The 18,145-nt window shown below is 45.0% G+C and overlaps 1 protein-coding gene across 3 annotated transcripts in view; it reads right to left on the bottom strand.

Annotated features, from left to right (window-relative positions):
* Nucleotides 1-18,145, bottom strand: part of LOC145351987 (NACHT, LRR and PYD domains-containing protein 3-like) — an 87,003-nt gene that overhangs the window by 11,372 nt on the left and 57,486 nt on the right. For all 3 annotated transcript variants that reach the window (XM_080201837.1, XM_080201838.1, XM_080201839.1), the window contains one exon: nucleotides 9,685-9,855. In XM_080201837.1, the coding sequence (XP_080057963.1) occupies nucleotides 9,685-9,855 (171 nt within the window). The remainder of the gene's footprint in view (nucleotides 1-9,684; nucleotides 9,856-18,145) is intronic.

Genomic DNA, 18,145 nt, shown 5'->3' with positions numbered 1-18,145 from the left:
ACAAGGGTGGAACATCTGCAGAACCTGGAGGAACTTCTCAGGAGATTTGCAGAAGCGGGAGTGTGTCTGAAAAGGAAGAAATGTGTCTTTTTAGCACCTCGGGTGGCAGAACGTACAAGAGCGGCCATATGCCTCCAGGATCCTGGCAATGGCAGAGCAAAGATTTAAAAGGAAGGACTGGCTGTAATCTTCACAGTCAAAAAATTGCACCAGTATACATACGGGCAAAAATCTATGATCGTAACAGATCATAAACTCTTGCTGAGCCTACTGAAGGAAGACAAAGCAGTGCTGCCAATAGCTTCAGGCCTAATCTACGTTGGGCATTATTGCTAGCGGCATATTAGTATTGATTGCAGCACCGACCAGGGCCTAGAGTGGCAAATGCTGATGCCTCAGGAAGGCTAATGGGATGCTGGCCTTCATAGCGAGGGGGATTGAATATAAAAGTAGGGAGGTCTTGCTGCGGCTGTATAGGGCATTGGTGAGGCCGCAGCTGGAGTACTGTGTGCAGTTTTGGTCGCCGTACTTACGCAAGGATATTTTGGCCTTGGAGGGAGTGCAGAGGAGGTTTACTAGGCTGATACCAGAGTTGAGGGGGTTGAGCTATGAGGAGAGGCTGAATAAACTAGGCTTGTACTCGTTAGAGTTTAGAAGAATGAGGGGAGATCTCATTGAGACATATAAGATGATGAATGGGATGGATAGGATAGAGGTGGAGAGACTCTTCCCGCTCAGAAAGGACAGTAGGACTAGGGGGCACAGCCTCAAGACGGGAGGGGGGGCGGGGGAGGTTTTAGATCGGAATTGAGGAGGAACTTCTTCACTCAAAGGGTGGTGAATCTCTGGAATTCTCTGCCCGTTGAAGTGGTGGAGGCTGCCTCGCTAAATATTTTTAAGACGCGGGTTGATGGGTTTTTGATAAGCGAGGGGATTAAGGGTTATGGGGAGAGGGCAGGAAAGTGGAACTGAGCCACGACAGATCAGCCATGATCTTATTGAATGGCGGGGCAGGCTCGAAGGGCTAGATGGCCTACTCCTGCTCCTATTTCTTATGTTCTTAAACCGGCTACTGTTACTGAACATCCCACCATTGGTATCCAGAATAGAGGAGACTGTGATGAGGCTAAACTTCATGGATACTTTCCTGGTGGATGCACACAATATGCGCCAGTGGAGACACAGAGACCCTGTACTGGTGAAGGTACAAAATGTTTTTGTCATTAAGATCAAGACCATACTATCAGCTGTCTATTTCGTGTCTCTCCCTTCCATTAGCCCAACTAGAGAAACTTAATTCAGTGCTCCTGGTGCTACAGGACAGCTGGAAAGCTCCTGGTGCTAACAGGACAGCTGGAAAGACCGGTCTATCCACAGTTCCACCCATACTGAAGAAAAGGGAGCAGATCACAGTGGGAAATGGATACTGCCGTGGGGAGCACAGGTCACGGCCCGAAGGCAGGGCTGTCGGGATATACTGGCCGAACTACACCATGGGCACCCATGGAGCTATGTCTGGAAGCCAGGTCTGGACGCAGACTTAGCGAAACTGGGGAAGCAGTGCCAGAAGTGCCAACAGGGGCAGAAGGCTCCACTGGCAGGCCCGCTCCATCCATGGGAATGGCGAGGCAGACCAGTCGCGACTCTATCTTGATTTTGCAGGCCCGTTTATTAGGTGCATCTTTCTCAACTAAACTCAGCAAACACAATGGCAACCGTTGAGAACTGCGGACCTCGTTCGCAACACACAGGATCCCAGAGGTATTAGTTTCTGATAATGGTCCAGTATTCACCAGTCTAGAATTCACAAAACTTATGAAATCAATTGGATCTGGCACATCAAGACGACACCTTGTCATCTGGCATCAAATGGGTGAGCGGAGAGAGCAGTCCAGATGTTAAAGGCTGGGTTCAGCCAGCAGCCTCATTAGAGACAAAACTCTCCAAGATTGTTATAAGGCCATTCCACACGCGACCACAGGAACTGCACCAGCAGAATTACTGATGGGCAGACGGCCCTGCACCAGACTAAGCCTGTTGTTGCCAAACTTGGGAGGAAAGTAGAAAGACACGAGGGAGCCCAATGCAGGGGCCATAACAACACTTGCCGAAAGAGGCGCATTGAAGTGGCGGAGTGTGTTTGGGTCAGGAATTATGCAAATTGGCCCACCTGGGTAACCAGAACAGTTGAGTCCAGGACCAGACCAGTACCCTACAAGGATGTGTAGGCGAGGCAGCGGTGAGGAAACATCTGGACCAGGTCCGGGCCTCAAAGCTCTCCACCCATTCCAGAGCCAAGTCCACCCTGCAGCCCTTGGGATGATGTGGATATGCCGGCACTGGACTGGGGTAAAACAGTTGAAATTTGTTGGACTTTAAGCTGGTGTCATGAGATTTCTTTCTGCCATAGGCACGAGCAGAGTCCCCCCTCGACAAGCCAGCACTGCCTCCCCTGCACCCTTGATTGGGACCTGAGGGTCCAAAATGGACACAAAGGTTGAAGCTGCAGCGATTCCCCTACCACCTGAATTGGACGAGGAGCCAGACTTCCAGTGTTTGCGGTGGGAGAGATGGGCGCCTATCCATTACACACTGCTGACATTAGAGGCCGGGTTGCAGTATCCTGACTCGGTGGTCAAGCAGAGGAAAATATCCCTGGGGAAGCAAAGCGAGGATATTGCTCAGACTTTCGGAAAGAGGAATGTGATGACTTCAGCCAAGCTAATGAGATTGGCTTGTTAGAATTTGAACCATCTGATGAGTCCTAATTGATGGTTAACTCAAGGAGCCTCATGCTCCTTATTTAAAGCAGGTGTGTCAGTCTCCCAACTTGCATTCAGCAGGGAGCAACTGGAGAACTGGCTGTGTATAGATGTATAGTGTAAATAAAGTGACTTGGTGACGGGACTTTCACCTCTGTGGAATTATTACACCCTCCCACCTATCTCCTCCAATAAAAAGTATGAGATAGTCATGGATGTTTTTGTCATTAAGATCGAGACCATACTATCAGCTGTCTATTTCGTGTCTCTCCCTTCCATTAGCCCAACTAGAGAAACTTAATTCAGTGCTCCTCCCTGCTCTACCTCAGAACTTTCTGATCTCAGTTCTGAGTTAATCTAGTCCATTCAAACCATGTGCTATTCCTGTGATACTAATCCCACTAAACTGATCACCCAACTTCCATCTCCTGATCCCTATGTTAGCTGATATTGTACATATTCCCTCCCCTTTAAATCTGCCATCATCACAGTTCCTAAAACAATTCTATGAAGCCCTGACCTTGCAAGTCACTAATTTATCTCCAACCTCCCTTACTACTCTGTTAGAAGAAATATAGATAGTGTGGGGCTAAAAGACAAATAAATCAGGATGAACTAATTTAGAAATGAATATAGTACAGAAAGAAGTATGATGTACCTGGAATTACAAAGACATCATTGCATAGAAACAGATAACCGTCGTTAGAAATTTTAAATGGGTGTTTTTGAAAATATTCTGTACACCTTGGCCAAATGCAGGCTGCCCCAAGGCATAATTGGATGGAAGCTAAGTGAGATGAACCACACTTTTTAAGAACAATACAGCCAGAGCTCAGTTATTATAGTTCCCATACATTAACATGAATGGGGCAATTCAATTTCTACTGATAAAAAAACGTTTAACAGATAGGAGGAATGGGAATTTCTGAACACTACGAACTACACAATTGAGAGATTGGGAAAGGTATCTTTGAATTCTGTCACCTACGCAATTGAAGTTGCTAAGAGACAAGAGGGTGGGAGCTTCCAGATTTCATGGACCAACAAATTCTCATGCTACCAGAGAAGAGTGTAATTGGCCAAGGCAATAAATCCATATTAACATGATTGGTCCATCCTATTAAGATGGACAGAGTATGCGGGCAGATAATTTCTGAAAAAAAGTGTCATTACAGAACATCTTGATAATGTAATGAAAGTAATTTGAGCTGTTACAAAATGCTCTCCCTCCATTTCTGGGCAATAAAGTATGTCTTCAATCAGAATTTACTGTCTCAGAGTTATTTGTATTTGCTGAGATGTACTGATAAAGATAAATCTCCTGCACAAAGCCAGCAAAATACATAGGTGTTTGAAAAACTCCTACACACACTAACTTCAGTGAACACATTGTTGACTAACAAATTGCTTCCCGGTAGGTTTTCAGTTGAGCCACAATGTCAACAAAGTTATTTTCAAAATTACAAATGGTATCCGATTTGATTATGCAAAAATAAATCTTCCTTCTTGTTCTTCTTGATTTGACTGCAGTCTTTGACATTGCTGACCACACTATTCACCCCTGGAACTCTCCAGGTTACAGCTGGTTGGAACTGCTTTCACCTGTTCCATTCTTATTGATCTAAAACGTCATTGCAATATAGAGTCCTAGTGCAGAAGGAGGGCATTCAGCCCATTGAGTCTGCACTGACCACTATCCCACCCAGGTCCTATCCCCATAATCCCACACATTTATCCTAGTTAGTCTCCTGACACTAAGGGGCAATTTAGCATGGCCAATCAACTTAACCTGCACACCTTTGGATTGTGGGAGGAAACTGAAGCATCTGGTGGAAACCCACGCAGACATAGGGATAATGTACAAACTGTATAAGGATATTGACCCAAACAGGAGTTGAACACCAGTCTCTGGCACTAAGGCAGCAGTGCTAACCACTGTCCACCGTACCACTCCAATATAACGTGTCATGGCTGAATTCCTTGCTCCTGCTTAATAACGAAGAACAAAGAACAACACAGCATGGGAAACAGACCCTTCGGCCCAACGAGCCCGCACCGCCATTTTAACATTGTTAGTTCCCACTTCCACCCATGACCCTTGTCTACACTTATAGCACTCCACACTGGAAACCAGATTGAGGGGAGACTAATTTAGGGACAATTTGTTACACCAATCAGCCTAACAGCAGATCTTTGTGGTGTGGGAGGAAACGGAAGCACCTGGAGAAAACCCATGCAAGCACAGGGAGAATGCGCAAACTCCCACAGATACTGGCCCAAATCCATGGATCTGCAAAGCAAACAGTGATAGTCACTGAGCTGTCGTGGTGCCCATCAGTTGGTCCAGTTTAAGTATACAATCCAACCTTGCCCCCACAACTGTGCATTCGCTCCCCCCCCCCCACCCCCAAATCTCCACACTGCCTTTCTTCAATATCAAATTCAATATTCAAAATCAAAAATCAAATTCTCTGCCCGTTGAAGTGGTGGAGGCTGCCTCGCTAAATATTTTTAAGACGCGGGTTGATGGGTTTTTGATAAGAGAGGGGATTAAGGGTTATGGGGAGAAGGCGGGAAAGTGGAACTGAGCAGCGACAGATCAGCCGTGATCTTATTGAATGGCGGGGCAGGCTCGAAGGGCTAGATGGCCTACTCCTGCTCCTATTTCTTATGTTGTGTTCTTAGTATCACACAAAGGCACAGTAAGCTGCACAAAACTGGCAGCTCAAAGTTGTGAGAAAGAATGTTTGAGTCGGGGAATTATTTTGTACGTGAGGAAATTTTAAGGGTTGATCTCTTTATAATCTGGTGAAATATGCACTTAGCATTTAACTTGACTGTAACAATAAACTTAAGTTTATTTCAGTCCCAGTAAATGATAAATTAATTGCTAAAGGCAGATGCATTTGTTAATTAGCCAATTCAAACTGATTCCTCAGCAAACAGTGGCTGATTGAAGTCATGGGAATTTCAGCTGGTATAATAGAGCAAGATAAGGAGATGCACAATGTAAGTTGCATGAAGCTAGCAGGTTGAGACTGAATTCTAAACTCAGAATTTGGAAAAGAGACGGAAGTAGTGCTGTTCTGGGCTTTTGAAAATGGAATGGTCCAAGAGAGTGTCAAATGTCAAAGGACAGAGTTAAAAGACAGTTAAAAACATAAGTTAATTTGAAAGTTGACTGGTTGGGGAGTTTCTCTCTCTATAAACTGGGGCAATAATTTTAACTAGCGGTAGGGAAAAATAAGCATAATATAACGCATTATATTACATTTGTAACTGAACTAGTTAGTAAGTACAGAAAATTGCTCGAAATTTCTAGACACGACACCTAATTAGTTAAATCAATGGAGTAAGACAGCTGGTGTGTTGTAGCTGTAACACGCGAGGTGGTGGGCACCTGTGTGACCTGTGGCAACCACATCCGTATTAATTTTCTGCATGTCAGCTCAGAATTGATGAGCTGACTTTGAACTTCAGACACTGTGTTGCATTAGGGGGAAAGTTACCAGGACATTTTGTTTCAGGAGACAGTCACACCCCTTAGACTCGGCACTTCACATGTAATTAAGCAGAGGATGCAACAGAAATAGAAGCATATAGGGGGACCCAGAAGGCAGTAATGTAGGAGCCCTTGAAATTATCCAACAGTTTCCATGTTCTTGCACTTTGTTGGATGAGGGTGGCTACACTGACCACAACACTACATTGCATGGGGCATTCAGGCGGGTGTGTGAATAAAATAGGAATATAGCTCTAAAAGGAAACAGTTTAATTAGGGGGAGTGCGGGTGCTAAACTGCTCTCTCCAGTCAACTGTATGAATCCCAAAGGGTGTGTTGTCTGCTATCTGTCAGGGTTAAGACCCCTCAGGGCTGGAAAGGAACTTGGGAGCGGGAGAGGAAGAATTCAATTATTGTAGTCCGCCTGGCTACCAATCACGAAGCAAAAGAGGCTCTGATCAGCAGCCAGGGACTGATTTAAAAATCAGAACATAGGCAACAATTCTAGATTACCATCTGAGCTACTTCCTTCAAGAGGATGCAGGCCATCAGGTTCAGGAGACTTGTCTTTCTTCGGTCTCATTAGCTTTTCTAATACATTTTCATGATTGTTTTAAGTTCCTTCTCTCTTCTGCTGTCCGCGTTTCTACTGTCCTTGAGATTTTTTAATGCATCTTCGATTGTGCAGACAGATACAAAATACTTCTCAAAACTGCCAATTCCTTTCTCTCCATTATTAAAATTCCACTCTCACCTGCTAAAGAACAAATGTTTACTTTGGGAATTTGTTTCCTTTTTATATACTTCTCGAACTTTTACCATGTCAATGTCTACAACTGGGAACGGAGAGAGCATAGGGGAATATAGAGAGTAGGAGAGAGCTCAAACGGGGAGGGCGAAAAGGGGGCACGATAAATGGTAGGCCTATTAAGAGTATAAAAACGCAGAGGGACCTGGGGGTGCAAGTACACAAGTCCTTGAAGGTGGCAGTATAGGTGGAGAAGGTGATGAAGAAGACTTATGGTATGCTTGCCTTTATATGGAGGGGTATAGAGTATAAAAGCTGGCGTATAATGTTGCAGTTGTATAGAACGTTGGTTCGTCCGCATTTGGAGTACTGCGTCCAGTTCTGGTTGCCTTAGTATCGGAAGGATGTGGAGACCCTGGAGAGAGTGCAGAGGAGGCTTACCAGGATGTTGCCTGGTATGGAAGGTCTGAGCTACAAGGAAAGATTGGGCAAATTGGGGCTGTTCTCCTTAGAAAGGCAGAGAATGAGGGGAGATCTAATAGAGGTGTATAAGATTATGAAGGGTATAGATAAAGTGAACAGTGGTAAGCTTTTTCCTAGGTTGGACACAAAATAATTACGAGGAGCCACGGGTTTAGGGTGAGGGGGGCGAGGTATAACTCAGATGTTAGAGGGAGGTTTCTCACACAGAGGGTGGTGGGGGCCTGGAATGCACTGCCAAGTAGGGCGGTGGAGGCAGGCGCGCTAGGGTTGTTTAAGGCTTACTTAGACAGGCACATGAGCGGACTAGAGATGGAGGGATACAGGAGACTTTTCTAAATAAAGATCAAGAGCTTTGGGACGTCCCTGGGAATCAACTGATTCCTATGGATCTTCCAACATATTTCATGGCTCACTTGCTTTATTTCTGCGCTTCTGGGGATTCCGTAAATGTCTAAGTTTTGCATGTTTATTGATGTCTTTTCTTTTACTTCACAGGTGATTTGGTCAGCCTTGTTGACCAACAAGGGGCATACACGTGGTGGGTCGTGCGATGGCTGCTCTTGGATGTTGCTTCGAGAGTTGCCTAGTGCTTCACATCGTTAGTGTACGCTTAAACTGGACCACCTGATGGGCAACATGACAGCTCAGTGATCTTCACCATTTGCTGTGCAGATACATGGATTTGGGCCGGTGTCCGCGGGAGTTTGCACATTCTCCAGGTGATTGTGTGGGTTTTCTCCGGGTGCTCCAGTTTCCTCCCACATCCCAAAAACATGCTCTTAGGCTGATTGGTGTAACAAATTGTCCCTAAATTAGTCTTCCCTCAATCTCCCCAATAAGTGTAGACAAGGGCACTCAATGTTAAAATGGCGGAGTGGGCTCATTGGGCTGAAGGGCCTGTTTCCCATGCTGTGTTGTTCTTTGCTGATTCATTTAGTCATCCTTTGCTGGTTTCTTAAAAAATATTCCAATAATGTGGCCTCCACTATTTTTTTTGCAGCATTGTCCATCCTTCCTTTCAAATTGACAAAATCCTTAACTTCTTTCATTCACCACTGATGATGCACATCCTCCTCAGTTTCTTTCTTTCTCAATATAATATATATTTACTGAGAGAGTTACAACATAGCTCCATAACTCTCTGAACTGTTTTTCACTATCTTCTCTTTTAGTGTTTTCCTAATGTCTTCATTCCCTTGCAATTGCTTTTAATTGAGATCAGGATGCTACTTTTTCAGCCCCACAATTCTCATCCTCTAACTGAATGTTATGACTATTCTTATCTAGAGGAACCTTTGCTATGAAATCAATGACAAATTTCTTTTTTGGTTCCAGAGTGAGTTATTTTAAGACACTGTCTTGAATGCATACAGTGAACTCATCCTCCAGGCTAGTTTTACCTATTTCATCTGTCTAATTTAACTGAACATTAAAATCACCTTTGATTATTGCGATATCTTGCTTATAAGCCACCCTTACTTCTTGATTTATACTTTGTCCTAATATTAAGCTATTGTTAGAGGGCCTATAAACCAATGACTTATTTCTTTTGCTATTACTAATCTCCACCTAAACTGATTCTACTTTTTGTTCCTTCAAACTAGGATAATGTTTCAGTACTCTTTTGGTTTCATTGTTTATTAACAGAGCTACCTCACCTCCTTTTCTTTGCTACCTGTCCTTTTGACATGTCAAATACCCTTGAATATCCAGATCCTAGCTATGGTTTGCTTTGCTAACATATCTCTGTAATGGTTCTTGTATCACAAAATTATTCACCACGTAACACTGCCATGGCAAATATGAGATTGGGAGCAAGCGACAGAGGGAGGCTGGGAGCGAGCAGCCAGGATTAAGCGAGTGGTTAGCAGTGGGGTGGGGTGGGGGTAATTTTCCTGCTAGTCTCTAAAGGGGTTCCACTGTATCAGTTACATTCACCCGAAAGCACATAGAGACTCTGTTTAAAGTCGCTGCTGAAAGAACAGTTATGACCATGCTGTGCTCCCTCAATACTGCACGGGAGTGCCAGTCTAGATTCTGTATTCAAATCTCTGAAGTAACACTTGAACCCACAAGATTCTGACTCAGCAGCAAGAGTGCCAGCCCTGGTCCTCGCATCACTTGCATTTTATTAATTAGACTATAGTGTACAGAACCAGACAAACACAATTACATAGTCACGTGCTCACCGCAGTTTCTGTATTTTGCAATCTGGGTTCTTCAGACCTGCAGACAGCAGTTTCAGTCCTAAATCCTTTAACTTGTTATGACCCAGGTCCAATTCTGTCAGCAGCTGGTTTGTACTGAAAGCGGAGGCGAGATCTTTCATACTTTCAGCTGAGACACCATTATCACAAAGCCTAGATAGAAGACAGCAATAAGGAAAGACATACACGTGGAGAGAGACAGTAAAAATGACGTAATTAGTAATAAAACTATTACTGATGTATGGTGTACAATTGGGATCAATCTTGAATTCAAAAGCTGAAGGAAAGTTGGGTGGAGGCCACAAACTCCTGCTACTGGCCAGCAGCAGTTAACCATCATGGTCTCACCGCCAGACTTTTTTTTGTTGCAACTGGAATAGGGGTGGTGGCCACTACTCACTCAGAAACAGCAAGTAGTTAATAATACCTCTGAAATGGCTCACTGAGGCCCCTCTCTCACAGTTGTAATTGTGGCCTCCTTCGTGGTCATAACCCAGCCAATGAACGGAGTCATCATTTCAGCAACAGACGTGAGTGGAAGGATGGCAGGGGAAGGGCTGGTTAGTACGAGGCATAGGACAACACTCCATTCACCAGTCTGCCCCTCCCTCACCCGTGTGTGACCCATGGATTCTGCCACTGCCACAGACGACACTGCAAAGGAATTTCACCTCCACAATGATAATCTGGCAGTTATGGTCACTTTCTATACTTTTTTTTAAATCTTCAGTGAGCACCTCCATTACATGCACCGACTGCTCTCACCCCTGATGGTGAGGCAGCCAATGTTGTCGATACTCAAAGATTTCCTATTGGTTCTACAGACTCAATTGCCCGACTGCTGTCATTAATTGTCTGCGCTCCTGGAAGCAGCCACTTAATTGGGCGCCTCTTCTAAATCATTTCCAGTATGTCAGGAGTGGCATGATGGCACAGTGGTTAGCATTGCTCTCTCTCAGCCCCAGGGGCCTTAGTTCAATTCTGGCCTTGGGCGACTGTCTATGTGGAGTTTGCACATTCTCCCCATGTCTTCCTGGGTTTCCTCCAGGTGCTCGGGTTTCCTTTCACAGTCCAAAGTTGTGCAGGTTAGGTGGACTTCCTGTGCTAAATTGCCCCTTAATGTCCCAAGGTATGTATGTTCAGTGGATTACAGGGGTAAATGTGTGGGGTTATAAGTTTAGGGCATGGTGGAGGGCCTGGGTAAGATAGTTTGTCAGAGAATTGGTGCATACACGATGGGCTGAAGGTCTCTGCTGCACTGTATGATTCTATAATTCTAAAGTGATTATCAAGATTCGTATTTGTGTCATCAATGTACACTGAGCAGGACCTTTCTTCTGGGATCCTTACCCCAACATATGCTTTTTTTTAAAGCATTCATTCGTGGATCCGGACATTGCTGGTTGGGTCAGCATTTATTGCCCTTGAATGACAGTCAACCAAATTGCTGTGGGTCTGGAGTTACATGTAGACCAGACAGGACATTACTGAACCAGATGGGCTTTTACAACAATGAAGAATAATTTCATAGTCATTGTTAGACTTTTCATTCCATGTCCAGTGACAATACCACTGTACCACTACCTCACAAGTGGCAACACGGAACGGTCAACTGCACCAGCACATGGGAAACGTTTGAATTCCCACCTAACCCATCTACCAGCACTTGGCCCACAGCCTTGAAGGCTATGATGTGACAAGTGCTCATAGAAACTAGAAGCAGGAGTAGGCCATTCGGCCCTTGGAGCATGTTCCACCATTCATTTTGATCATCACTGATCAAATTCAATATCCTGATGCCGCCTGCCTTCCTCCCAAATGCCTTGATCACTTTAGCCCAAACAGCTGTATCTAATTTCATCCTGAAATAAGACAACATTTTGGTTTCAGCTATATTCTGTGGTAGTGAATTTCACACATTCACCATCCCCTGGGTGAAGAAATTTCTTCTTACCTCAGTTCTAAAAGGTTTGCCCCTTATTCTCAAATTATGGACCCCTAACCCCAGTTCTGGACTCCCCTACCATTGGGAACATTCTTTCTGAATCTACCCTGTTAGAATTTTAAAAGTTTCTATGAGATCTCCTCTCAATCTTCCAAACTTCAGTGAATATAATCCTAACCGACTTAGTCTCTCCTCATATGACAGACCTGACACCTCAGGAATCAGCCTGATAAACCTTTGCTGTACTCCCTCTATAGCAAGGGCATCTGTCCTCAGATTGGAACACCAAAACTGCACACAAAACTCCAGGTGTGGCCTCTCCAATGCTCTATACAATTGCAGCAAAACATCCCTATCCTCAAATCCTCTCACTATGAAGGTCAACATACCATTTGCTTTCTTAACTGCCTGCTGTACCTGCACGTTTACTTTCAGCGACTGATGCATGAGGACTCCAATGTCTCGTTAAGCATCCATCTTCCTCAATTTACACCCATTCAAGTAATAATCTGCCTTCTGAATATTGCTACCAAAGTGGATAACCTCTCAGTTATCCACATTATACTGCATCTGTGATGCAGGTGCCCACACTCAGCCTGCCCAAATCATGCTGAAGCATCCCTGCACCTTTTGCACAGCTCATTCTCCCATCCAACTTTGTCATCTGCAAATTTGGAAATGATACATTCAGTTCCCTCTTCTAAATAATTTATATATAACATGAACAATTGGGCCTTAAGTACAAACCCCTGTGGAACTCCACTCATCACTGACTGCCAATCAGAAAAAAAACATTTATGCCAAATCTTTGCTTCCTATCTACTAACCAACTTTCTATCCATTTCAAGGCATTACCTCCAATCCCTTCTGGAAGTCGAAATAAACCGCATCCACTGGTTCTCCTTGGTCAAGGAGGTTTACTAGGCTGATACCGGAGTTGAGGGGATTGAGCTATGAGGAGAGGCTGAATAAACTAGGCTTGTACTCGTTAGAGTTTAGAAGAATGAGGGGAGATCTCATTGAGACGTATAAGATGATGAATGGGATGGATAGGATAGAGGTGGAGAGACTCTTCCCGCTCAAAAAAGACAGTAGGACTAGGGGGCACAGCCTCAAGATAAAGGGGAGGCGGTTTAGAACGGAGTTGAAGAGGAACTTCTTCACTCAAAGGGTGGTGAATCTCTGGAATTCTCTGCCCGTTGAAGTGGTGGAGGCTGCCTCGCTAAATATTTTTAAGAAGCGGGTTGATGGGTTCTTGATAAGAGAGGGGATTAAGGGTTATGGGGAGAGGGCGGGAAAGTGGAACTGAGCCACGACAGATCAGCCATGATCTTATTGAATGGCGGGGCAGGCTCGAAGGGCTAGATGGCCTACTCCTGCTCCTATTTCTTATGTTCTTATGTTCTTATGTAACTCTAGTGGTTATATCCTCAAAAAATTCGAACAGATTTGTCAAGCATGATTTCCTTTTTTGCAAATCCATGCTGATTTTGTCTGATTACGCCACTGCCTTCCAAATGCTGAATTATGAAATGCTTGATAACAGATTCAAGCAACTTCCCCAGTACCAACGTTAGGCTCACTGGTCTATAGTTCCCTGTTTTCTCTCTACCTCCCTTTTTTGAATAGTGGGCTTACATTAGCTACCCTTCAATCTGTAGGAACCATTCCAGAGTTCAAATAATTTTAGAAAATAACCACCAATGGACCTACCACTTCCAGGGCCTTTTCCTTAAGTGCTCTGGGGTGGAAATTAAAGAAGCTGGAGATTTATCCATCTTCAATCCAATTTCCCCAAAACCATTTCTCTACGAATGCTGATTTCCTTCAGCTGCTCACTAAAACATGTTTCTTTCAGCACTTCTGGTACCTTATTCACGTCTTCCTTTGTGAAGACTGATATAAAGTACAAATTTAATTACTCAGCCATTTCTTTATTCCCCGTTATGTATTCTCCCATTTCTGACTATAAGGGGGCCACATTCGTTTTTGTCTATCCTTTTCTCTTTACGTATCCACAGAAACATTTACTCTCAGTTTTTATGTTCCCTTCAAGTTTACTTTCATACTTTATTCTTTCCTGAGTAGTCAATCCTTTGGTCCTCCTTTGCTGAATTTTAAATTGCTCCCAATCCTCAGGCCCATTGCTTTTTCTTGCCAATTTGTTTGCTTCTTCCTTGAATCTGATAATTTCTATTTTCCCTTGTAAGCTATGGTTTGGCCACAATTCATAAGAACATTGAAGGGAATTGCTTGATAGAGCAGACGCAGCACGGTTTCATTAAAGGGAAGTCGTGTCTGACAAATTTACTGGAGTTCTATGAGGATGTGTCTAGGGCAGTGGATAGAGGAGAGCCGGTGGATGTGGTCTTTCTAGATTTTCAGAAAGCGTTTGACAAAGTGCCTCACAAGAGGTTATTGCAGAAGGTCGAGGGACATGGAGTTGGGGGTAAGGTGTTAGCGTGGATAGAAGATTGGTTGTCAAATAGGAGGCAGAGAGTGGGGGTCAACGGGTGCTATTCGGATTGGCGGATGGTGACTAGTGGAGTGCCCCAGGGGTCGGTGCTGGGGCCTCAGCTTTTTACCATTTATATAGATGATCTGGAGGAGGGAACCGAGTGTAGAGTGTCGAAATTTGCTGATGACACCAAGATTGGGGGAACGGCAAATTGTGCGGAGGGTGTGGAGAGTCTGCAGAAGGATCTAGATAGGCTGGGCGAATGGGCCAGGAAATGGCAAATGGAATTTAATGTTGGCAAGTGTGAGGTGGTCCACTTTGGTAGGAAAAATGGTAGGAAGGACTATTACTTACGAGGCGAAAAACTGCAGCAGGCGACGGTGCAGAGGGACCTCGGGGTCCTTGTGCATGAGTCGCAAAAACCCAGCTTGCAGGTGCAGCAGGTGGTCAGGAAGGCGAATGGGATGCTGGCCTTCATAGCGAAGGGGATTGAATATAAAAGTAGGGAGGTCTTGCTGCAGCTGTATAGGGCATTGGTGAGGCCGCAACTGGAGTACTGTGTGCATTTTTGGGCGCCGCACCTGCGCAAAGATATTTTGGCCTTGGAGGGAGTGCAGAGGAGGTTTACTAGGCTGATACCGGAGTTGAGGGGGTTGAGCTATGAGGAGAGGCTGAATAAACTGGGCTTGTACTCGTTAGAGTTTAGAAGAATGAGAGGAGATCTCATTGAGACGTATAAGATGATGAATGGGATGGATAGGATAGAGGTGGAAAGACTCTTCCCGCTCAAAAAAGACAATAGGACTAAGGGGCACAGCCTCAAGATAAAAGGGGGGCGGTTTAGAACAGAGTTGAGGAGGAACTTCTTCACTCAAAGGGTGGTGAATCTCTGGAATTCTCTGCCCGTTGAAGTGGTGGAGGCTGCCTCGCTAAATATTTTTAAGACACGGGTTGATGGGTTTTTGATAGGAGAGGGGATTAAGGGTTATGGGGAGAGGGCGGGAAAGTGGAACTGAGCAGCGACAGATCAGCCATGATCTTATTGAATGGCGGGGCAGGCTCGAAGGGCTAGATGGCCTACTCCTGCTCCTATTTCTTATGTTCTTATGTTCTTATAAGAAATAGGAGCAGGAGTAGGCCATCTAGCCCTTCGAGCCTGCCCCGCCATTCAATAAGATCATGGCTGATCTGTCGTGGCTCAGTTCCACTTTCCCGCCCTCTCCCCATAACCCTTAATCCCCTTGCCTATCAAAAACCTATCAACCCGCGTCTTAAATATATTTAGCGAGGCAGCCACCACCACTTCAACGGGCAGAGAATTCCAGAGATTCACCATCCTTTGAGTGAAGAAGTTCCTCCTCAACTCTGTTCTAAACTGCCCCCCCTTTATCTTGAGGCTGTGCCCTCTAGTCCTACGGTCCTTTCTGAGCGGGAAGAGCCTCTCCACCTCTATCCTATCCATCCCATTCATCATCTTATACGTCTCAATGAGATCTCCCCTCATTCTTCTAAACTCTAATGAGTACAAGCCTAGTTTATTCAGCCTCTCCTCATAGCTCAACCCCCTCAACTCCGGTATCAGCCTAGTAAACCTCCTCTGCACTCCGTCCAAGGCCAAAATATCCTTGCGTAAGTGCGGCGACCAAAACTGCACACAGTACTCCAGCTGTGGCCTCACCAGTGCCCTGTACAGTTGCAGCAAGACCTCCCTACTTTTATATTCAATCCCCCTCACGATGAACGCCAGCATCCCATTCGCCTTCCTGACCACCTGCTGCACCTGCAGGCTGGGTTTTTGCGACTCATGCACAAGGACTCCACGGTCCCTCTGCACCGTCGCATGCTGTAGTTTTTCGCCATGTAAGTAATAGTCCTTCCTACCATTATTCCTACCAAAGTGGACAACTTCACACTTGCCAACATTAAATTCCATTTGCCAGTTCCTGGCCTATTCGCCCAGCCTATCTAGATCCCTCTGCAGACTTTCCACACCCTCCGCACAATTTGCCGTTCCACCAATCTTCCACCATACACTCAGTTCCCTCCTCCAGATCATCTATATAAATGGTAAATAGCTGAGGCCCCAGCACCGACCCCTGGGGCACTCTACTAGTCACCAACCGCCAATCTGAATAGCACCCATTGACCCCCACTCTCTGCCTCCTATTTGACAACCAATCCCCTATCCACGTTAACACCCTACCCCCAACTCCATGCCCCCTGACCTTCTGTAATAACCTCTTGTGCGGCACCTTATCAAACACCTTCTGAAAATCAAGAAACACCACATCCACCGGCTCTCCTCTATCCACCGCCCTAGATACATCCTCATAGAACTTCAGTAAATTCGTCAGACACGACTTCCCCTTAACGAAACCGTGCTGCGTCTGCTCTATTAAACAATTCTCCTCAAGATGCCTCGCTATTGTCTCCTTGATCACGGATTCTAACATTTTACCTACAACAGACGTTAAACTAACCAGCCTATAATTCCCTGCCTTTTGCCTGCCACCCTTCTTAAACAACGGCGTAACATTAGCCGTTTTCCAATCTTCCGGCACTTCCCCGGAATCCAGCGACGTTTGGAAAATAATCACCAAGGCATCCACTATCACCTCCGCCATTTCTTTCAGAACCCTTGGATGCATTCCATCCGGTCCTGGGGACTTGTCCACCATCAGTCCCTCCTGTCTTTCGAGCACCGCCTCTCTAGTAACAATAATGTCATTCAGGCCCTCCACTTCTACCATCTTTCCATTGCTAACACCCGGCAAATTATTCACGTCCTCCTCCGTGAAGACCGATACAAAAAAGTTATTCAAGGCCTCAGCCATTTCCCCATCCCCTACCACTAAGTCCCCCCTCTCATCCTATAAGGGTCCAACGTTCACCCTAGTCAGCCTCTTCCTTTTTATATATTTATAAAAATTCCCTTGCCACTCTTGTGCCAAACAGGAATAAACAACTTCTGGAGATCACCTATTTGTTCTTTAAATGCCTGCCATTACTTGTCCACTGTCTTTCCTTTCAGTACAGTTTCCCAGTCCTTCATGGCCAATTCATGTCTCATACTATTATAGCTACGTTTATTCAGGACCCTGGTCTCAAAATCAACAACATCATTATCTACCTTCTACTGTATTATGGTCACTTGTCACCAAGGGTTCTCTCACAACAAGATTGCCAACTAATTCTAATTGCACAACACCAGTCCAAGGCGGCCTGCTCTCTTGTTGGTTCCTCAACGTATTGCTCGAGAAAACCATCCCATATGCACTCCAGAAATTTCTCCTCGATTGTACTGTGACTATTTTAACTCTCCCAATCTATGTGCAAATTAAAGTCACCTAAAGTCACAGATGTTCCTTTAACACATGCGTCTCTGATTTCCTGTCTAATGTTTTGTCCAACATTACCACTAGTTTGGTGCTTTGTATACCACCCCCACCAATGTTCTTCCCCCCCCCTGTTGTTTCTTAACTCGGCCTGTAAGGATTCCACATCATCTATGCTAATACCATTCCTCAATATCGCATCAATATCATCTTTAATCAACAGTGCAACTCCACCTTTTCCTTTCCATCTGCCCTTCCTTAAACACTGAATAGACCTTACTGTTTAGTTCCCATCCTTGCTCAACTTGGAGCCACATCTCCATAACGCCAACTCTATCATACCCCTTTATATCTATCTGTGCACTAATTCATCCATTTTGTTTCGATCGCTCCGAGCATTTAGGTACAAGACTTTGAGGTGGGCACTTTTAATGTTTATTTTCCCTTTCCTACTATTTTTTACTCAGTCCTTATCTGAGTCTGGCCCTTGAGTTCTCTGCCTATCACTTTCTTTTTCTCCATACTGTCTTTTCCTCTTGTTCTGAATTCCCCCTGCTCTCAATTCTTGCAAATGCTCACATCCCTCTGCCATATCCATTTTAACCCTCCCGAACCACTCTAGCAAGTATCCCCAAGGACAGCAGTCCCGATGCTGCTTAGGTGTAACCTGCCCAATTTGTACATGTCCCACCTACCCCCAGAACT

Source organism: Carcharhinus amblyrhynchos, chromosome 13 (assembly GCF_965287045.1).
Source record: "Carcharhinus amblyrhynchos chromosome 13, sCarAmb.v2.hapA, whole genome shotgun sequence".
NCBI classification, from domain to species: domain Eukaryota; kingdom Metazoa; phylum Chordata; class Chondrichthyes; order Carcharhiniformes; family Carcharhinidae; genus Carcharhinus; species Carcharhinus amblyrhynchos.
The sequence above is the reverse complement of the archived record's forward strand: the minus strand, read 5'-3'. Positions and strand labels throughout refer to the sequence as shown.